The following is a 21,971-nucleotide window of genomic DNA, read 5'->3' on the forward strand; positions in this document are numbered from 1 at the left end:
GCAAGCCTGGGACTTAAAAAGCAATGATTCTCCTTCTAAGCACAGAGATTTGGGGGGTATGGGAATCCTCAGTACGAACTGGGCACCTGTCCTGCTCAAATCCAAGAGCTAACATCAGCACATTTGGAGTGATGTATTAAAGCTCATGATTCACCCGTTGCCACAATAAGACCAGGTGCAAAGGTCTTGTTATGATCCACGTAAGATGCAAACTGCATCACAACTGCCCGATTCTCAGTTTTCTTTGAATTCTCAAGGCATTGCCATCATTAGAGACAAGACACTTACCTGGAAAGCCCTGTGTTTTCATCGTGTTAGAATAAACCCTTCGAGTCCTTTAGATCAAGTCAGAACTGGCCACTCTTGACCAGTCGGTTACCCATATAAAACACTCACTGCGACGTATTTTCATACAGCTATGAAAGGAGAAAATAGAATCACTTTATTTTCAGGATACAGACCAAATCCCACCATAAAATAACGAGTGAGCACACACGAATAAAATACCCCGTGCCAAAAAAGAGCCCGTTTCTGCCCTGTGTGCCAGCGCCGCTTCCCGGGAGCAACACCCCGCGACTCCAAAGTGCTCCCAGTTCACACCAAGTGCTCCATCTTCCTGTATGCCTCGAAATACTAGTTAGGTACAACACTACTTCATCACCTCTGCTCCCAAGCTACGTCAGTGTCCTGCTCCCATCCTTGCGCCAAAGCAAGAAGAATTCCTTCTGCAAGGAGGTGAAAGAACCAGCGAGCTGCAGCAGTTGAGAGGCAGAACGATGGCACGCTGCGACGGCGAGACGCAAACACCGATGAGCTCGTTGTACACACGCACGTCTTCACCTCCGGAAAGCTTTCTGCACGTTGCAACTCCTTCTATGCCATGTGCTTTTCACACGATTTAAAAAAAAAAAAAGCCCTTCTCGGATTTAGCCCATTTAAAGCTGCCAATAAGATCGGATTCCGCGTGCTAAATGGGCATGTTATTGCTTGTAGTAAATGGGAGAAGATGTGGAGCCACACGGGCGATTCGCTCGCGAAGCACAAAGGTCACCGGTGGCCCCACGCGGTTTTACAGACGGGTGGTTGCGGCTGGCACCTCCCGCACCCCCCACACTGCAGTCGTACCATCCTCTACAAAGCACAGGCGGCGTCTTCTCCGAATCGTATTTAAATGCGCAAGAGCAGTCAGCGTAAAGAAGCGTTACGGTTAATTTTACGAAGTTCATCGCGTTAGTCTTCGCTGGTTCACTTGAAAAGCAGGTGATCTGTGCGGTCACGGCAAAGGCCAGTGGTGCCAAATCCTCGCGACGCGCACATCCAGAGAAGAGGAGCCGATGCTGGTGCAGCGATGTCCCACACGCTCGGCGCAGCAGACACGCTCTCACGGGGTTTTCAGGCTGCCGATGACCTGCCTTGCCCACGGCGAACCCAATCAAAGCGTTTAAGAATCCAGTCTTAACATCTCACACCTCTAATTGAGCGTGAATTTTACAATTAAGTGTCTTTAAGGAGTAATAAAGCAGCTCTTGGGATTTCTTCCAAGCGAACACTGACTCAAAGGCTCAATACAAACTCACAGCGTTCCGTGGGAGCTCCAGCCTGTTCTAGACCCTCAGCCCGTCGCTGGTAACAACTCTCTAGATCTTCTCTTGAAGTTACATCCTGCACAATCACTTTCTTCGCTGACACATCCCACCTATCACCTTGTTTTATAGCTACCTATTCTCTTCAAATCAGTTCTGACTGCAAGCGCTGTCCTTAATACATCGAGTATCATAAAACTGATCTATTATTTCCTGCCTACTGGTGCTCCAGATGCAATGCTACCTATAAAAACACACAACTAATCCTTGCAGGAGGTGATCAAAAGCAGCTCTGTTCTCAAACAGCAGATTGGCGAAGGCGGGCTGCAGATTGCAAAGTCTCCAAGTTTTCCATGCCATGAAGTGAGGTAGCAACAAGCAGCCTTTGAAACAGCATTGTCTCCATATTTTTCCCTAATATTAAATCCCTTTTCCACACAATTTAGTGAGTGAACTAAAGGCTTCTCTGGAGCAGCGGAAAAAGAAAGGAGATGGCAAATAAATAACAAATGATAAGAAGAACTAGGCCAATAGTTTTGCAAAGTTTTCCTTTTTGGTACCAGCACTGAGCACTGCTCGTTTTCAGGTGGAGAGAAATAGAAAACACCTCAGTCTCTTTGTGAGCTTAAAGTCCAAGTGACTTCTGCACAATCTGCTTGGCAATCTTGTTAAATTGTTCTCTGTCTTCCCGCCACATCTTGGAGGCGTCTACATTGGCTCCGCTTTCATCGTTTGGCTCTGAAATGAGAAAGACTGAAAGGTAGGTGGGCAGGTGACCGAGCCAGACCCACGCGCTTTTTCTGAAATGCCCCCGTGGTGCCGCTTCCCCCGCTTGGGACTGAAGAAACGCCACCAAAAACCCCCCCGACAGCCGCTGGATTCCCAAATGGTCCCATTTAACTGGTGGGAAGAGAATATCACAAGGTAAGACACAAGAGCGCAATTTCTTTTGCTCACGGCCCCAGCAGCCGAGCGCTGGCGCGCACATGGGGTAACACAATGTGGCACCAGAAGCGCCATCAACGGGTTTTCAAACTGCACGCTGCTTCCTGCAAAAGGCTTTTTTCTGGTTCTGCGGCTTCACAGACACAAAGCCCTCCCGTCCAGGCCACCCAAACAGGCTCTGTCACTCTTTGGGATGGCTTGTTCTATTAAAAAACAACAAAACAAACCAAGGAAACCCATAGAATGCTTTCATTTCTGCAACGTCTTTCATCTGAGGATTTCCGAGCGCCTCACAAAGCGCATTAAGCCCCTGCAGCTCCAGCGCTTCTTTTTGCACAGAGGTAAACGGGATTCCTCAGGTTTGTGGCCGGCATCCAGCGGGACAACCCTCACGGGATCACTCGAGTCACTGAGGCAGAACACATTCCACCCAGTTTGCTTCTCATACTGGTCCAAACCCAACCCAGACTTCTCAGGCTCACGTCTGTCTTGACACCCTTAAAAACCAGCAGACATGCAGGTCACCCAGCTTGCTGAGCGTGGGCTCACACGATCTGTGGAGCCAGAGCCTGAGATGCGCCGACCACTGATGTTTTGGACTAATTCCCCCAAAAGCTGTGGGGGAAACAGGACGCGCAGGCAGACAACAGGAAAGAGCAGGTGGGTTTAGGTAAGGCTGCCCCACAAATGCAGCTCTCAGCGGCCAGGGAAGCCCAGCGAGGTGCTGTTTGTAACCTCCCAAGAGTAGGTTACTATACTGAAGCTCAAATGGTCCCATGGAAGAACCTGTTGCTCGCTCTTTGATCGCCTCTGCTGCTTCTAAACCCTCTAAAATCTTTTCTTGCTCAAAACTGATTCTAAGGGAGCTGGCTCTGGCCTTTTCAGGCAGTTTGGTGGCTCCATCCACGATGTGGAAAAGGATCCATCTTTCAGAGAGCTGATCCACAGCCCTTGCTGGATTTAGGCAAAGCCATTTAAAAAGTTGTGCCAAAAGATTTTGACACCACCCTTCTTCTCAAGAAGCCTTCCTCTGCAGCAGAGACAGCAGAATGGGGTCCGCTCCCAGGCAATAACAGAAACAGGGGGTGCTGGCTTGTGAAACACGGAGGCCGTGGCCTCCAGTTTACGGTGCTGGTTAGGTCTGGCTGGCAACCCTTCAGCTGCCAAAGCCAAACCCAGCACAGGCTGTAATCAATAGCACCACGACCTGCGAGAGCTGAACAGACATCAGAGCAAATGCAAAGCAGGAGGACAGGTTTTGTGCAGGAACAGGGAGCCAGCTGAGCATCCAGACCATCCTCGTCCACTCAGTCGGTGCTGACCTGCAAGAACTTACTAATTCATATACTAATTCACTCTTGGGTTGTTTTTTTTCCAATTATTTTCAAAGAACTGGTTTATTAAATAAATCCTAGGGCTTCAAGCACTGTGGTTGCTGCTGAGCAGCTTTAAATATCCTTTGCTCGCTTCAGAAATCAAGCAGCAAGAAGCAGCTCTAGCTACCTCAGCAGCTGCTAATAAAGCGCGGTCCTTACCTGCCAGCATGCTCACAACCGACAGCAGGATCTTCTCCACACTCTGCACGGGGCTCCACCGCTCAGCGCTGCTCTCGTACCCCATGGGATCATCCCCGGGAGCATGAAGAATAGAGATGCAAACTCTCCCGTCTGGGTAAACTGCAGAAGGACAGGGGATTGATTGTTACTCAGTGGAAACATTTGGCATCTCCAGATCTTTAGCACAGGTGAATGTTTGGACTTGGGCTGAAGCTAAACCCGGTTTTAAATTTCCTCTTCCAAAGGCAAGGGGATGCAAAATCTGGAAGACAAAAATCCTTCCCCAACAGACACCTGCTGGGAGCATCGTGTCATTCAGTAACCAGCGACAGGCTCCACGGAAAAATAACGAGATGCAGCCTGGTGGAAAGAGGCAAGTATTCATGCACAGACACAGCTCCAAGGAGGTAACCAGTCCTGCTTAAACCAAAGGGTAACAGTCGCACAGCGCCGAATGCACGCTGGAGTCCTCCCCTGCACCGTGGCCATAAAAAGAGCGAAGCAAACTTGCTGTGCTGCGGCGAGGAGGGAAAAGGGTATGTTCCAAACAACATAATTGATCTTATTTTGAACATTACCGAGGTGCAACCAGAAGAGTTCACACTAGTTGTTTTTAATATTGCTTAAAGCTCAGCTGCATTAAAGTGCACGGAGACAAGGTAACCGATCAAATAAGGATGCAGACACCTTCCCCTCCCACCCTTAGCGTCAGCAAAGCATCTGCAGCAGTACCAGTCACCCTCACAGACACAGAACTCCACTGATGGCATAATGAGGCCACAGAAATAACGACTGACTGGATAATGAGGCCAAAACAGCTGGATCACAGCAGCACAGCCAAGACAGCAAAGGCCAATCCAGGAAGATGTGCGCATCTTCCCACTTTGTCACTAAGTGCGAATGCAAGACTTGCCGTTACTCGCTACTTTGAAGTTATTTTTGCCAAGAGCATCCATAACACCATTTTATTTTTAAAAGAAGGCAGTCTGTGGTGTCTCTGTTCCCCCAGCACCTAATTCCAACTGCAAAAGGAACACATTTTCCTTTCAATTTCTCTCAAGTGGAGGAGTAAGTACTTAAGTAATAGAAAAAGCACAGCACAGCTGCCCTTTCTCCAGCCTCTCAAGATAACCAGACCACCGCAACCCCATCCAAGAAGAAAGATTCAAGTGTCTACTCCAAGTGATCTTGACTCAAGATTAACATGACCCAGAGTCACGGGATGTAAAATTTAGAGCTGAGCTGGCTGTCCAGTATGCTCCAGTTAGAGAGCAGTGTTGGGGAAAGGGACCTGGGGGTCCTGGGGACAGCAGGATGACCATGAGCCAGCACTGGGCCCTTGTGGCCAGGAAGCCAATGGTACCTGGGGTGGGTTAGAAGGGGGTGGTCAGTAGGTCAGAGAGGTTCTCCTGCCCCTCTGCTCTGCCCTGGGGAGACCACACCTGGAATCTTGTGTCCAGTTGTGGCCCCTCAGTTCCAGCAGGACAGGGAACTGCTGGAGAGAGTCCAGCGCAGCCACCAAGATGCTGAAGGGAGTGGAGCATCTCCCGTGGGAGGAAAGGCTGAGGGAGCTGGGGCTCTGGCGCTGGACAAGAGGAGACTGAGGGGTGACTCATTCATGGGGATCAATATGGAAAGGGGGAGCGTCAGGAGGATGGAGCCAGGCTCTTCTCGGTGACAACCAGTGACAGGACAAGGGGCAATGGGTGCAAACTGGAACACAGGAGGTTCGGCTTAAATTTGAGAAGCAACTTGTTCGAGGTGAGGGTGGCAGAGCCTGGCCCAGGCTGCCCAGGGAGGTTGTGGAGTCTCCTTCTCTGCAGACATTCCAACCCGCCTGGACACCTTCCTGTGTAACCTCATCTGGGTGTTCCTGCTCCATGGGGGGATTGCACTGATGAGCTTTCGAGGCCCCTTCCAACCCCTGACACTCTGGGATTCTGTGATTCAGAGTTGTGGGACAGTAAATTCAGAGCTGAGCTGGCCAGCCGGCCTCAAGCCAAGACCCCAGCCAGAGCTGCAGAGCATTGCAGGGACACGGATTTGCTCATGGGGACAGGTCTTGCCAAGATGTTCAGGTGAATTAGCACAGCCGGAGCAAGGTGCCAACACGGCCACGCTGCTGCCAGGTGCCCCACGCTGCAGAGGTGACAGCACAGTGCCCCGGCCACACGGTTCTGCGCTATGACACGCAGGTGCCTCTTCCACAGGAGAGCAGAAAGACGGGGATTAAACGGGCAAGAATTTGCGCGAGTGGTGCTTCGAGGTGGGAAGAACAGAACGACTTCAAGAAACTGCAAAATTCCTTGCAATAGGATGAAATACGTCGATTCCCAGCTGAGATTAAGATTTGTGTCCTGCAGGTGGAGGAACATCAGCTGGGAAGGAAGGACTAGGCAAGAAGGCAGCATCTTCCTTTGCTTGCTCTCAAGTGGCAGAGAGATAAGAGCCCTGAACACAGATCCAGCCCGTCAAATCTGGGTGATGATGAACAACCTTTACACAATCCCTGTTGATTTAGCAGCAGTTGTACAAAGAACGCCAAGCCTGACCCCAGAAAGCAGCGCTCCAGGCTGCAAAAGGCGGCTTTAAGGCTTTCACCTGAGCCAGGCTCAAACTTGTTAGCTGTGCTTGTCATTCCTTCATTAACTTTCACTGACAAATTTTAAGAGAATATTGTCGCCATCAGAAGTGCAGGGAAAAGGCCAGCAAAGCCTTAATATTAAACGCCTGCAAATGTGTCATCTGCTCGGACAGAGCACTCTGTGTTTCAGAAAGATGCCATCAGAAATGTTACTGGACTTAATGAGGCAAAAGCCATGCTGCCTAACGGAGCTGCATCCACACTTTGGTGAATAGGAGCAACTCTTCACTCGTTAAAATAACATCAAACTACTTCAATACAACCCGCAGAGCAAGGCTGGAGTCTGTATTTATTCATCAAACCTCACACCATGTCCAGAAGATTTATCTTTAGACTATTTACACAATAGTTACAAGTATTCCTGAAAGGCAGGGAAATTGTTGGAATCTTTAGTGGACCATGACCAAAAGTTATACTAGGAATAATGTGATAAAGAGAAAGCGACCCCTAACAGAGCATAATTGCTGGGCAGCTGAACACTCCTATGACATACAAAAGGTTGGAAAGGAGAGAACCACCCTTGATATGGGTGCAAACCTTTGTTTTTAAGGTGCATGAGCAACCCGCTCCCCCATGTGTCCCGCTGCATTGGACTCACTGTTTGGATGGAACATCTCGCACGTGAACCTCATCTTCGGAGGACTTAACGGGTAGTCCAGCGGAAAGCTCAGAATAGCAGGGAAAACCCCGTACTCGAAACAGGTGTCTTCAGGACCCCTAGAAACAGATAAAAAGTTCTTCACCGGAGGTTTAGACAGTTCTTCAACTCAAATTCTTGCCTAACGAGACATTTCAGGTTTGGACTATATCGTTTTCTCCAGAAGACAAAGAGTTAACACATTCTTACCCCACACCCTGTAAACTTAAATCCAAATATGGGGTTTGGGAGGGAAGGGGGAAATCAAAGCTTGCACGCTAAATTACTAGGAAGGTCACAACACTGCTTAATTAGCAGGGTGTGTCTGGATATAATTGGAGTATCTGGCTCCAAGGCATGTTCCGGGATTTGAGCATCGGCACGTCGAGAGAAAGCAGAGGCAGGTGTGGGACCCCGGTGCCTTTGAAGATGCTGTTAACGCTGCACAAGACAGAGACGTCAAATGCCGTAGCTCCAAAATAACTTATAAAACCTACAGAGATTCAACCTGTCGGTATCGAGCGTAACCACACGTAAACACTTCTCGCAATCTGATGCGAAGAACACAGTGATGCTTTGTAAAGATAACAAACACAGCTCGGGGACCATAACAGAGAGATGCGGGACGAGATGCTGCTTTGCAGACTGAAGGTTCTGTAGCCTGCGCTCCCGTGAGTGCCCGCGGAGAACAAACGGCTTCGTCGGGGCTCTTGTAGAAACATTTCCTTCTTGTGTTCATCACGTAGTTCAAAGTGCAATCGAGCTGAGAATCTAAAGGCAAGTATTTTATCCTCCCTACATAAAATATTTTTGGAAGGTGAGCAAAAAAGATTATTAGGCATGATTTATTCACACTTTAAAGTTCTTTCTGGCATGGAGAATGCGGGTTGGAAGGAGGAGGCATTTGGAAGTTGCACCCTAAACATGATCTCCCTTGATGGGAAGGATCACCAAACAAGTTTCATCACCGAAAATCTTAGCCAAGGAAACCTCATGTATTTAGTAAAAAGCTCTTCAGGCAAGGGTTATGCTGCCTGGGAAATATAGTTCAGGAATATAGCTCACGTCTCCTCCTCCTCCCAATCCACGTTCTCTGCGCCAGAGAGAACATAAAAGTTCGAGGACTCCGAACAGTTAAACTGCAATTGGTAGCCTACAGAAAATCAAGTTCAGCAAAACCTAAAGCCCTGGGAGGCTCAACTCTCTTAAACTTTGGGATTCAAAAGACTTGGCTGGTAGATAAACACAGGAACTACATGATTTAAACCTGAATATTGACACTGGCAGGTAAGATGAGAGAAATGCATCAAAATCCTGCAAAAATGAAAGCTAAACTGTCTCAATCATTTTGTTCCCTTTCTGGCCTTTTCCCTTAATTTAATTGGGATTCAGTTCACATCTGAGAGTGAACTGAATGCATTTTTTTTTTTTTGGTAAATATTTTAATTGCAGCTGCATTTGAAAGGCTTATTGTTGAACTTCTAAGAGTATGTACATACACACATTGAAAAGCTGGTGGGTGTCTTATGTTCTGTTTTGAGAGCAAACACGCAGCCCTTAAGGGCTCTTCTGTCAAATACGTTAACCCAACACACTCCATTTTACGCCCTGTATTATGCGAGAAAAATGCTTTTGTTTTAGCCATTCAGGAGCAACTTCAAAGAGATTATTCAACTAATCCAAGACAGCATTTGCGGGTACAGAGCGCTCAGGAGGCTGCAACATTTAAACTTGACAGCATCACTTTCGGTTCATAAAGGACATTTAATGCCATGTAACGGCCCTGCTGAGGACTCGTGAGACATCCAAACGCTTCGGTCGTGCAGGAGATCTAAGACAGGGCAGGAAAATGAGCTGGCTATCTGCTTAGGCGGCTATCTGCCCAAATTAGGAGGGAAAAGTGCACTGACAAGGACAATTAATTCTATAATCGTAGCTTCACATACATTTGTAAAGGGCTTCTTATTTGCTAATGGATTCTTATTTGTAAAAAGCCCAAACCCCAGTCATTAGATCCCAAAAAGGGGAATTCCACGCTAAACAAAAATCACAAGCCTAATTATAGATCTAATTCCCTTTCTAGACAGGTTTTGGATAAGCGGACTTCAATTTATACCATTTACCTTTCAAACAATCTTAAGGCTAATAAAGTTTTTAGCAATTACGTGGTTTTTCGTCTTTTGGGGAGAAACTTCAATAGCAACACAAACTTGTATATGCCAAGCAAAGGCGGCAAAACTTGGTCTTGAAACGTTAAATTTGCTAATTTGCACAATACGATGCAGCACTGAGGAACCGAGGGCACCGCGCTGAACGCTCCTGACGTGCTGGGGATATTTATTGTCACAAATAAGCCACCGGTTGCAAAGATCTGGCTTTCATAAATACTCCAATCCAGCTACTGTTTGAGGTCTTACCAAAAGGGTGTGTTTTACACCAGGCTCCGAGCCGACGCTGTTCAGGAAGAGTTTCACACTGTATTTTCAGTTCTGGATCTATTATACTCACCTTGGGAGCGCAGGAACTGTTCTATCGTTTAGACATGTCAATACAGCCTTAACATTTATATATTGAACATTTATCCAGCACTGCTGCTGCAGGCAAGAACACCAGAAATACAAATTATTACTATAATTATTTTAAAAGGCATTATTTTTATCTCCGAGCCAAGCTCCTGCATCACTCTGTGTAACATTAACCAGCCCACTCCTGAACTGATAAACAGACAATGTCTTGTCTCTCTTATGTCTCCTTTTTATCTTATTTTCTTTCCATTTATTTGCCATTCCATGTGCTCTAGTTTTACCTAAATCGAGGGGAAAAAAATAAGTATTCCATTCTCTTCATTATTACACTACTTACCTTTTGTGCTTCATCTGTCTGCAAATTGGAAGCCACCTTTAATTCCCCATCTGCACCCCTTCCATTCCCAGAATCTCACACAGCACATTTGAGATTACAAAACATTTGAGATTATCACAAATACAAACAAGTCATTTAGCTCCGTAACGTCCGTAAACACTTCTGCTCACGGAGTTTTGTAAAGAGATGAAAGTGGCCCAACATGTTTAGGGTAAACATGTTGCTATTGTACCACAGCTTCAGAATGTAGATCTTCAAATATAATTTCATTATGACACACACACAATACAGAAACCAAAATTAAAGCACCTCCGCCTCTCATTTTGTGCTGACAAAGACCTGAAGCTCAATACTCAGCACTTTAAAGGGCTTTCAAGTCTGCAAGCAGCTCCTCTGTGTTTAAGAATCTGTTATGGGAAACATCAGAAAAAGTCTTTTCAGCGAATCAAATCCAAAAGTATTCTGTGTCCCCCTCACAAAAGCTCCACTCAATCTCTGCTACAAGAAAGCACCAATAAGCAGGAATTTCCTTCCATAAGTGCATTAATTCCTCCGGGAATTCTACGCTCCAAGCTGGCTGAACTGAAATCTGGCACATCACCACGTGTTTCAGAAAAACGACGACTATCCCATTTGCAGGGAGAGAAAGCACAAGACACTGGAGCCAAAAATCTCTGGTGTCGGGCAGTAAATTACCTCTGCTAAGTGTTTGTTTTGAGAGGACTGCGCCACGGGGAGCACCAGCTGCTCATCACAGAGAAATCCCTGCGCGCAAGCGAGGCGTTTGCCAACTCTTCGTATCAGTCAGCAAACAAGCAGCGCTAATCCTTACTTACCAAGGCCTAAAATAGCTCAGCTTGCCCTGAAGTAGGATCACCCACGCGGGCAGCTTGTGTGGAATAAACGATGTGCTGCGGCTCGGGCCGCTTTTGTGTTGGTTGCGTGCTTGATCCCAAGAGACAGAAATCTGGGGTTTCAGCCCTGGATAACACGCTCGGAGCAAAGCGGTGTAGGAGGATCCCACCAGCACCCACGCGAGCTGAGAATGTCCCCAGTCAGCAGGGAAAAGCTGCCAGAGGGTCACGCTGTCCCCCGCACCCCTGACCCTGCCCGGAGGAAATCCCCAGATCTTCATAAAGGATTCAGAGAATCCCAGAGTGTCAGGGGCTGGAAGGGACCTGGAAAGCTCATCCAGTGCAATCCCCCCATGGAGCAGGAACACCCAGATGAGGTTACACAGGAAGGTGTCCAGGTGGGTTGGAATGTCTGCAGAGAAGGAGACTCCACAGCCTTCCTGGGCAGCCTGGGCCAGGCTCTGCCACCCTCACCTCGAACAAGTTTCTTCTCATCTTTAAGTGGAACCTCCTGTGTTGCAGTTTGCACCCATTGCCCCTTGTCCTGTCACTGGTTGTCACCGAGAAGAGCCTGGCTCCATCCTCCTGACACTCCCCCTTTCCATATTGATCCCCAGGAATGAGTCCCCCCTCAGTCTCCTCTTGTCCAGCTCCAGAGCCCCAGCTCCCTCAGCCTTTCCTCCCACGGGAGATGCTCCACTCCCTTCAGCATCTTGGTGGCTGCGCTGGACTCTCTCCAGCAGTTCCCTGTCCTGCTGGAACTGAGGGGCCACAACTGGACACAAGATTCCAGGTGTGGTCTCCCCAGGGCAGAGTAGAGGGGCAGGAGAACCTCTCTGACCTACTGACCACCCCCTCCTAACCCACCCCAGGTACCATTGGCCTCCTGGCCACAAGGGCCCAGTGCTGGCTCATGGTCACCCTGCTGTCCCCAGGACCCCCAGGTCTCTTTCCCCAACACTGCTCTCCAACAGCTCGTTCCCCAACTTACACTGGAACCTGGGGTTGTTCCTGCCCAGATGCAAGACTCCACACTTGTCCTTGTTATATTTCATTAATTTTTTCCCCACCCAACTTGAATCTTCAAATCCAGAGCCTGGATCTAACCTGACAACCAACCAGCAGCTTCAAGAGACGTTACCCATTTGGAGCTTCTTCATCTTTTAATTCTGCAGCATTTGTGGAAATTGTCAGAACTGAGTTGACAAAGGTCTCTTTTCCTCTGCTGTTTTAGAGCTTATTTTGTAAAAATTACCAGTTATTCCACATACTCAAAATTCCCAAGGAAGGGCACAGCATGAGTAAGGGAGTACAAGCAAGAGAGAAGATAAATGCTAAGCTGTTGGGCAAGATTTTGTCTTTTCACGGCATGTTCTATAATCGAATGTGCTGCAGTTGAGTCGTGATGGAGATTCAAAGCACATATCACTCTCTGCAACTGCCTGAAAGGAGCTTGGAGCCGGGGGCGTCGGGCTCTGCTCCCCAGGAACAAGCGCCAGGAGCAGAGGAAGCGGCCTCAAGTTGCGCCAGGGGAGGTTGAGGTTGGATGTGGGGAACAATTTCTTCCCCAAAGGGCTGTGGGGCATTGGAACAGGCTGCCCAGGGCAGTGCTGGAGTCACCATCGCTGGAGGGCTGGACAGACGGACATGAGGTTCTCAGGACATGGGGCAGTGCTGGAGTCAGGTTATGGTTGGACTCAATGATCTTGAGGGGCTTTTCCAACCAAAATGATTCTATAGTTCTCTGGTTGCTATGAACAGCTGTGCCCATCAGTTGGGGAGCAGAAGGGTGAGGACGCAGATTTGTAAAGAAGTCTTCGTCCCCCCCAAAAACACAACAGCTCTTCACCAACATAAGAGTTTTCTACATGGAACCACTGCACCCAAGGTCTTTACACCACCAGCTGATGCAGGAAGTGTAAAGCATTTCAAAATATATTTTGTTTTAAATCTGAATATTTGCTAAGATCAATTCCCTTCCATTTTTCTAGAAAAAATTTGAATAGCAAGTAACCTAATTTCAGACACTGATTTTTTTCTCCTATCACTGGTAATCTGTGTATTTTGCTGCACTTCATACATGAGAAAAACCCGTCCTGTATTTGCATTCGAGTAATGTTCCCAACAGGTTTCTGTGATCTACAGGCAATTCATTGTTTCCTGCTGCGTTAGTATATGTGATGTATATCCAAGGGAGCTCAAATGAGGTTTGCTTTCGAATTTTTAAGTTACTTACGCCCAGTGTTGGGCAGACACCTGTGCAACAAATGGTCACGTAAGTCCCAATGTTGCCTCTGGCACACTGTTTAAATTACAAATCTAATTCCCAACCACAGGTAGGCCAAGGCTGATGTCACGCAGAACTGATATTATTACGTTTTACATTCTAGTTCTCCTGGAAGGCAACCATAGCATGCAAGTGCTGATTTCAGATACAAAACGGTATCAACTCACATTATCAGAGCTTCCCATTCGAAGAAGTTCTCTTCATTCATGGGACCTACGGAAAACAAACCAAAACCAACGCTTAGAGCTGGCTGAACACAGGGCTGCGACGTCACCCAGCACAAACCCGCTCAGCTCCTCACCTGCGACAATCCCTTCTGGCGGGTTCAGCGTCAGCTCTGTGGAAACAAAAGCACAAGGAAGGTTAACAAAGCTTGCAAACCTGAGCACTTCAGCTGGAGAAAACACCCCTGGAGAAAAGCCCGAGGACACCATGGGAGGACTTTTCTGGCCGTGCTTTACTGGGCAGGCTCCACATCCCAGTATCTCACTGCTGACAGTTTAACTTCTTCATGCAAGACATTTTTCTGGGTAAAATCATTTGGCATTTTGTGGGAACACTTTAAAACTGAGAAGGAAGAAAAAATCCTCATTGCACACAGCACGGGGAGATCTGCAGGTGATGGGTTGTGTTCCTGTAACCTCTCTGCACCACCTCAGACTTGACAGCATCTCAACACAAAACCCAAAACGACACAAGAAGCTGGAGAAGCAGAAGCAAGAGGTATTAGCAGCTCTGTTCCTTGAATTCTACCCGACTCCCCCGGTGTGGCCTGGAAAGCATGAGTAAAAAAAGCAGCAGCAACAAAGCAGGCGCAGCAATTTCGGGTCCATTAACCCTGACTTTCTATAGGAAACTGGTAAAATTACCAATTCCTACAATCGCCTTCAGCATCAGCACCTCATTTCAAGCCTCTGAAGCTCAGTGCTCTGATAAAATAATAACCAGTTTTTCCTACTGTCTAGTGCAATGACCATCAACTTCCACTTCATAAAGTCCTGTGGGCTGGTAGCAACCAGCGAGGAAATAGCCTCGAGTTGCACCAGGGGAGGTTTAGATGGGATATTGGGAAAAAACTCTTTACTGAAAGGGTTGTGAAACACTGGAACAGGCTGCCCAGGGGAGGTGACGCACCATCCCTGGAGGGGTTGAACAGACGTGGAGATGAGGTTCTCAGGGACATGGGGCAGGTTATGGTTGGACTCAATGATCCTGAGGGTCTCTTCCAACCAAAATGATTCTATGATTCTACAGTCCAGGCATGCACAGGCAACCCCTAGAGCTGCGGTCCAGGGGGCTGGACCCCAGCCCCGCAGCCCCAAGCCAGACACGGGGCAGCTGGTGGGACCGGTGGCAGGAGGTGACACTCCCAGAGTGTCAGACTGGAGAAGGTGGCAGTAATTAGGTCAACTTAATTAAGGGCTGTGAGCTGCTTAACTAGAACAGTATTTCCTAAGTGGTGGCCTGTGGAGCGCTAGTGACCCGTACCACACAACACAGGACTGCACAATGTCAGGGGCTGGAAGGGACCTGGAAAGCTCATCCAGTGCAATCCCCCCATGGAGCAGGAACACCCAGATGAGGTTACACAGGAAGGTGTCCAGGCGGGTTGGAATGTCTGCAGAGAAGGAGACTCCACAACCCCGCTGGGCAGCCTGGGCCAGGCTCTGCCACCCTCACCCCAAACAAGTTTCTTCTCATCTTTAAGTGGAACCTCCTGTGTTCCAGTTTGAACCCATTGCCCCTTGTCCTGTCACTGGTTGTCACCAAGAAGAGCCTGGCTCCATCCTCCTGACACTCCCCCTTTCCATATTGATCCCCAGGAATGAGTCACCCCTCAGTCTCCTCAAGTCTCCTCTTGCAGCTGCAAGAAACACCACACGTGTTCCCACTCATGAAAATGAGCACGAACGCAGATCCGAGGAACATGGGAAGTCACAAACCAATAAAGAGACACCCGGCCTCGCTTCTGTTAAGCTATATGTGAAAATTGTTGGTAGCACTGCAGAAAAAGCAGCTAAATTACTGTTGGATTCAGCAACTCACTGAGATAGGCTGGAAGGGAAGAGAGCAAAGCTCTTCGGTTTGCTCAGACCGCCGGGAGCTGCGCCGCAGAGCTCTGTTCAAAAGCCCAGCAGCAGATGGGAACGGGGTGTTACGGTTTCTCCCGACGTTAAGGAGCCAGTTTTTCCAGCTTGGTAGCAGGTCTCCACCAGCTTTTCGTGTTGATGTTTTGAGAGGCAGAAAGAGGGAGATGTCAAATCCAGGAGCTCCTGGAATCACTTTGCTCCATCTTGTGGCTCTCTCTAGAAGGAAGAGCCAAACCCGGCTGAGCTCGGGGTCTGTATGAGGATGGAGATTCAATTCTCCGCCTTGCTCACCTCTCCCCTCAAGAGACAGGAGAGAGAGGTTACCATCCTTACAAATCGAGAGAAGCGGTAACTGGGCAGCACAAGAGCACATGAGCTTTGATTTTTGAGTGAATGCTGCTATACCTGGCCAGTGAGGAAGGAAAAAATCCCTTTTCCACGCGGGTGGTCATGTCCTACCCCGTGATTTCTCTAGAGTTGCTCCAAGGGAAATTGGGAGCACAGCTTTCGGGAACTACACAGCAGGAATCACCACTTGCTGAAACAGCACCAGCCTCTTCAGTCTTACCGGAGCCTCCAAAATGGGGTAATTTTAACAGAATGGCAGGGTGGATCTTTCCAAAAAGCGTGTGATCGGTGCGTTTATTTTAACCTTTCGGTGCTGAGGTCAGCTAGGCCAAACAGTGTCCTGCCCAATCTCCTCGGCCACCCCGGCCCCCCGTGGTGTCCTCTCAGGTGAGCCGCGTGGCACAAAAGGACCGTGCCAGGGAACCCATCCACACTTCTGCCTGCACTGAGTTTGGGCTCCTGGTCTACAACACACAACCGCCGTGGTTGGAAGTGTTCCCCAAGAAAGCTGTCCCTCCTGCAAGTGCCACCCCATGCTGTCCCCTCACCTGGCCCCTCAGGACACTCTGTGCCAGCGCATGGTCACACTCCAGCCAACACCACCCCATGGCCTCAAACACCGACCTGCCGCTGCCGTTCCTGCGCACGCTGGTTCCCTGGGACAGCAGGAGCTGAGGCCTCTGCCTGTGCAGAGTGGGGACAACATCCAGCACAAGGCGCTGATGGGGAAATGTCCATCCTGAAGCGACACCAACTACCTGAGAGAGGCAGCCTGCACAAACTCAGAGCCACCCCCCTCAGTCCCCTTTCTCCAAGTGGCAAGAACGACTTTGCGGGAGCCCTTGGTGCAGCAGCTCCTTCACGGAATCCGAGTGTCAGGGACTGGAAGGGCCCTGGAAAGCTCATCCAGTGCAATCCCCCCATGGAGCAGGAACACCCACATGAGGTTACACAGGAAGGTGTCCAGGCGGGTTGGAATGTCTGCAGAGAAGGAGACTCCACAGCCTCCCTGGGCAGCCTGGGCCAGGCTCTGCCACCCTCACCAGGAACAAGTTTCTTTTCCTATTTAAGTGGAACCTCCTGTGTTCCAGTTCGCACCCATTGCCCCTTGTCCTGTCACTGGTTGTCACTGAGAAGAGCCTGGCTCCATCCTCCTGACACTCCCCCTTTCCATATTGATCCCCAGGAATGAGTCCCCCCTCAGTCTCCTCTTGTCCAGCTCCAGAGACCCAGCTCCCTCAGCCTTTCCTCACACGGGAGATGCTCCACTCCCTTCAGCATCTTGGTGGCTGCGCTGGACTCTCTCCAGCAGTTCCCTGTCCTGCTGGAACTGAGGGGCCACTACTGGACACAATATTCCATACGTGACTGTGGGTCCAGGGACAAAACCTCCAAGGAGTGGAACTTTGTGGTCCGTGTGACAGCCAAGGCGCAGGTGGAGCCGCTAACAATGGGCAGGCAGAGCCAGGCCAGCACTGTCCTGGGCATGTATGGCACATGGTGCTAACAGGATAGAGTGGCCCCTAGAGCACCCAGTGGGTGGGAAAGCCCTTGGCATTCCTACGGAGCAACCGCATGAGCAGCAACATCCTATTAAGGGATTCGAAGCTGTGGAAGGATGAGAACATGGAAAAAAAAAGGTTAAAACAGAAGGTCAAATAAGGGATCAGGTTTGAAAGAGGTAAAGGGGGATGGGGATAGGAGCAGAGGAAACGGCCTCAAGTTGCACCAGGGGAGGTTGAGGTTGGATCTGGGAACAATTTCTTCCCCAAAGGGCTGTGGGGCATTGGAACAGGCTGCCCAGGGCAGTGCTGGAGTCACCATCCCTGGAGGGTTGGACAGACGGACATGAGGTTCTCAGGACATGGGGCAGTGCCAGGGCTGGGGGAACAGTTGGACTCGATGATCTTGAGGGTCTCTTCCAACAAAAATGATTCTGTGATTCTAAGGCCATGAAAAGTCTCTGTGGAAAACAAAGGAGCAGCAGAGTCAGGAGAAGCTGAGGCTGGGAGCTGCTGCTGGGAGGAAGAAAAGGCACTTGAACATCACCTCGAGCCGAGGCCCTGGGGAGGGCTCTCTAACTGCTCACACGTGACGGGTGCCGGTGACTCAGAGCAACATCTCTCTCAAGCGTTTGGAGCGGGTTCCATCTTCGCATCCCCCACGAGGCAGCTGGCTGGGCTCGCTGGGTGCTTTTGCTGCACACAGTCAGGGGATTTGCTTCCAAATTCTAACACAACAAGGTCCCAGCTCATAGAACCACAGCTACGCTTCACTTTAAAGCTTTGCTTATAAGCTGAGATTGAATGAACCGGGGCTGTCACTTGTGAAGTGTGATGCTCCTATAAAATCTGGGGTGGATTTGAGTGCGCACACAATCAACGCCTCCCTTGTCACTCCACTGCTCGTTATGGGGTTATTATAAGGCCAATTATGCCATGGCCAAAAGGAACTGAAAACCGCACCTCCTGGTTAAAGAGGTTAATAAAAAGACTGATCACATTCTTAAAAGAGAAGTTCAACAGTATGCTTCCTAAAAACTGCATCAATTCAATGTATCTCCATTGCAATTACGCATACAAGGCTCAGGAAATATTCAGGGCACGTACACACTTTGGTGTCTGATAGCACCCGGACTGAGACCTTAGAAACCAGAACCTGCTTCTTTCTACTCTGTCAGAAATTCTGTTTTCTCCTCTCTTCTCTGACGACACATCCAAAGGGCACACGGTGGTTTGAGCTCAGGCGGGCGCGGGCGGCGTTGGGGATGTTTCCTCAGCGTCCTGCTCGGGAAAGGGCATTTTGGAAGCGGTTAATGTTCCTCCCCATCACAACCCACACCCGTGGCTCCACACCAGCTCTCTCCGAGCAATAAGGACCCACCGAAGCGCTGCCAGGTTCTGTACGTGAATTCTCAAATCTCAGAATTAACGCAAATCTAATCTTTTTAGAGGCAACAGCACTCCCAGTGATACCTCTTGACATTACAGTCTGCTGCTCTATTGCCTGTTTGTACCAGAAGCGAAATAAAGTGCAACTAGGTGCTAAAATTCTTGCATCTCTCCTGATTTAATACTTTTAAAGTAACCCATTTTAGATTTAAAAGCTCAGCCAGTGATAAGACAAGATCACACAGCCAGGAAACAATAAATGTAGATAAAGGAGGTTTCCATCTCTTAACTCTCACAAACATAAGCTGCTATTGAGAGACTAATTTCAGGCTTTAATACTCTTCTAAATCCAGAATTAAGAACAAACATATGCTCTAACACAAATTATGCCCCTTTTTTATACCTGATATTTTGGAAATCTTTATCTAAATTAATTCTGGCAGAGTAAAAAAAAATAAACTTGAATAAAAATGAGACAGCAAAAAGTCATCGTACTCTAAACATGCAGGGATCTAAATGAGAACAACAAGAAAAAAGGAAGGGAAAATGGTGTCATTTCACAGTCTCTCCCAAAATGGATTCATGTATTTGGGCTCCAACAGGCAGCAACTCCTCACAATGTCCGGCATTTTTCATATAAGGTAACAATAAACCTTTATTTAAAGATTTAAGCATGTGTGTGTGCGTACAGAGTAAATCAGACTGAAAAAAAGAAATACATCAGGAATACACACGGTGAGGAGTTCACTGAGCCCCAGCCCTGGAGAAGACTTGCTCTTTTTCTGCAAAAAGAGGCAGCACACCCCCCTACAACTAGAAACTAGATTCTCTTTTCCAAAATAACTTTTGCTGAACAAGGACAAAAAAGCTTCTGAAGAGCTATAATGAACCGCCTAGTCTAAGGAAGGGTTATAATTCAGGCTCAGTTCTGGGTTTTGTGGCAAAGCTGGACGAGAGCACCCACTAAAGGGCAGTGACAGCCCTGGAGCCGCACACGTAGCACAGTGAAATCCATGGAAAAGTTTGGCTTGTTGCGCTCCTGCAACGTGGCGCTCCAGAAATCAGAGCATCGTACTCTTAGTCATTGTAGGTCAAGTTCATTTCTAACGTTATGTTTAATTAGAGTCAGGGAAGTATTTATAAAGGAAGACCAAAAGCGAGAGGTTACCTCAGCTCGTGTGTTACCCTGGGAAACCATGCGGAGAAGCTTCACGTAACATCTGCCTGTAGCATTAAGCCAAATACTTTTTGATGCTCTTTAAAAATCACTTTTTGCTCCAGAATTCAGCCACACAAGACATTCTAGTAAGATCTCAGCACTTCCTAACAACAACGCTTTTTGGGACTAGAGGGTATTAGATAAAAGCCGAGTCTATTTGCAGCCGCCTTTCTGGTCAGCGCCCTGGATTACAACAGCAAACCACAGGTTTCTGGGACACGCTCTCATACCAGCTTTACCGGCACGACGGCCCCAGCGGGGCCAGCTCAGCACCCCGAGAGCTGAGCCCCAGCAAACAAACACCCACCGGACGGTGCCACTCAGAGACCCATGCTCCGCACAGCGAGAATCAACGCGGGAAACACACCGATAAATCCTCGATTTTGCACAGGTTGGAGTCTTCCACTCGATGGGAAAGTGTGAGAGAATTCCTTGTCCCTGGAGAACCTCGGAGGCTCTGGACAACTCGGGGGCTCTGTGAATCCTGGACATTTCCGGGGCTCTGTGGATCCTGGACATTTCCGGGGCTCTGTGGATCCTGAACATTGTGGGGTCTCTGTGAATCCTGGACATTTCGGGGGCTCTGCGAATCCTGGACATTTCGGGGGCTCTGCGAATCCTGGACATTTCGGGGGCTCTGCGAATCCTGGACATTTCGGGGGCCCTGCGAATCCTGGACATTTCGGGGGCCCTGCGAATCCTGGACATTTCGGGGGCTCTGCGAATCCTGGACATTTCGGGGGCTCTGCGAATCCTGGACATTTCGGGGGCTCTGCGAATCCTGGACATTTCGGGGGCCCTGCGAATCCTGGGCATTTCGGGGGCCCTGCGAATCCTGGGCATTTCGGGGGCCCTGCGAATCCTGGGCATTTCGGGGGCTCTGCGAATCCTGGGCATTTCGGGGGCTCTGCGAATCCTGGACATTTTGGGGGCTCTGCGAATCCTGGACAAGTCGGGGGCTCTGCGAATCCTGGACATTTCGGGGGCTCTGTGAATCCTGGACATTTTGGGGGCTCTGTGGATCCTGGACAACTCAGGGGCTCTGTGGATCCTGGGCATTTTGGGGTCTCTGTGAATCCTGGGCATTTTGGGGGCCTCCGTAAATCCTGGACAACTCGGGGGCTCCGTGAACACCCTTCATGGGAGCAAGAGGCCAGTTCTTACAGCCTAACTCCATCCTTCCCTTACCAAACATTTCCTATGCTCTCCATTCTACTTCCCTGCCTCAAATAAAAGCCAGAATATCTGAGACTAAAAACAATTAAGTAAACAAACAAACAACAATATTCTTGCCAAAAAAAAGGCACCTTTGGACACCTCGTGAGCTCACGGGGGGACACGGGGTGTCCGGGGGCTCCCGGGCCGGCAGGGCCACCACTGCCTGGTCACATCTCAACAAACAAGTCGCTAAATCCCAGTTTACACGCAGTCACTAACCGCCGCCTTCGCATCAACGTCTTGACGAACACCTCTAATTGTCTTTGAGGTGTAACAGGGGCTGCCGTGCCTGCATTTTGTTCCACATGGAAAATTTAGCCAGGAATAAAAAGAATCGGCCGCTCCGCCCGGTGCCGCCACCCCCCCGTGCCCGCGCTGCACGGACCCGCCGCCGCGACACCGCAGGTCGGTTCCCCCGGGCCTGGTGCCACCGCTGCCCCGTAGCCCCCGCCCTGGTGTCGCTGCGGGGCACAGGGAGCGGCCCGCGGCCTGTCCCGACCCCAGCCCTCCCGCAGGATCCCATGAGGAGCCCGCGGTGACCCCGGGACTCACGCTTGTACTCGGCCATCAGCCGCTTCAGCGCCGTCCCCGCCATGGCGCGGGCCCGCCGCCACTTCCGGGCGGGCGGCTACACGGGCCAGGACGCCTGCACCGCAGCGCCGCTCCGCCCCTTCCTCCTCCATGGTGCGCGGCCGGTCCTCCAGCTCCCGTCTGGGCCGCGCATGCGCAGCGCCGAGCACCCCCGTGGGCAGGGAAATCGGTTAGAGCAGCAGCGCATAACTGGGGCGGCGGGCGCGTCAGGGCTGCAGGAGCGCCGAGAAACACCCGGCTGCAGAA

The 21,971-nt window shown here is 49.6% G+C and overlaps 1 protein-coding gene across 1 annotated transcript; it reads right to left on the reverse strand.

Annotated features, from left to right (window-relative positions):
- Positions 1 to 419: 419 nt before the first annotated feature.
- On the reverse strand, positions 420 to 21,832 carry UBE2G2 (ubiquitin conjugating enzyme E2 G2). The gene is made up of 6 exons (XM_082056906.1): positions 21,687 to 21,832; positions 13,670 to 13,705; positions 13,536 to 13,581; positions 7,327 to 7,445; positions 4,064 to 4,204; positions 420 to 2,321 (listed from the first exon to the last, which is right to left on the reverse strand). Exons 1-6 carry the CDS (start codon positions 21,727 to 21,729, stop codon positions 2,209 to 2,211), a joined length of 498 nt encoding a protein of 165 aa, XP_081913032.1. The 5' UTR covers positions 21,730 to 21,832; the 3' UTR covers positions 420 to 2,208.
- Between the last annotated feature and the right edge of the window lie 139 nt (positions 21,833 to 21,971).

The sequence above is a fragment of the Streptopelia decaocto genome (assembly GCF_964273445.1).
Source record: "Streptopelia decaocto genome assembly, chromosome: 6".
NCBI classification, from domain to species: domain Eukaryota; kingdom Metazoa; phylum Chordata; class Aves; order Columbiformes; family Columbidae; genus Streptopelia; species Streptopelia decaocto.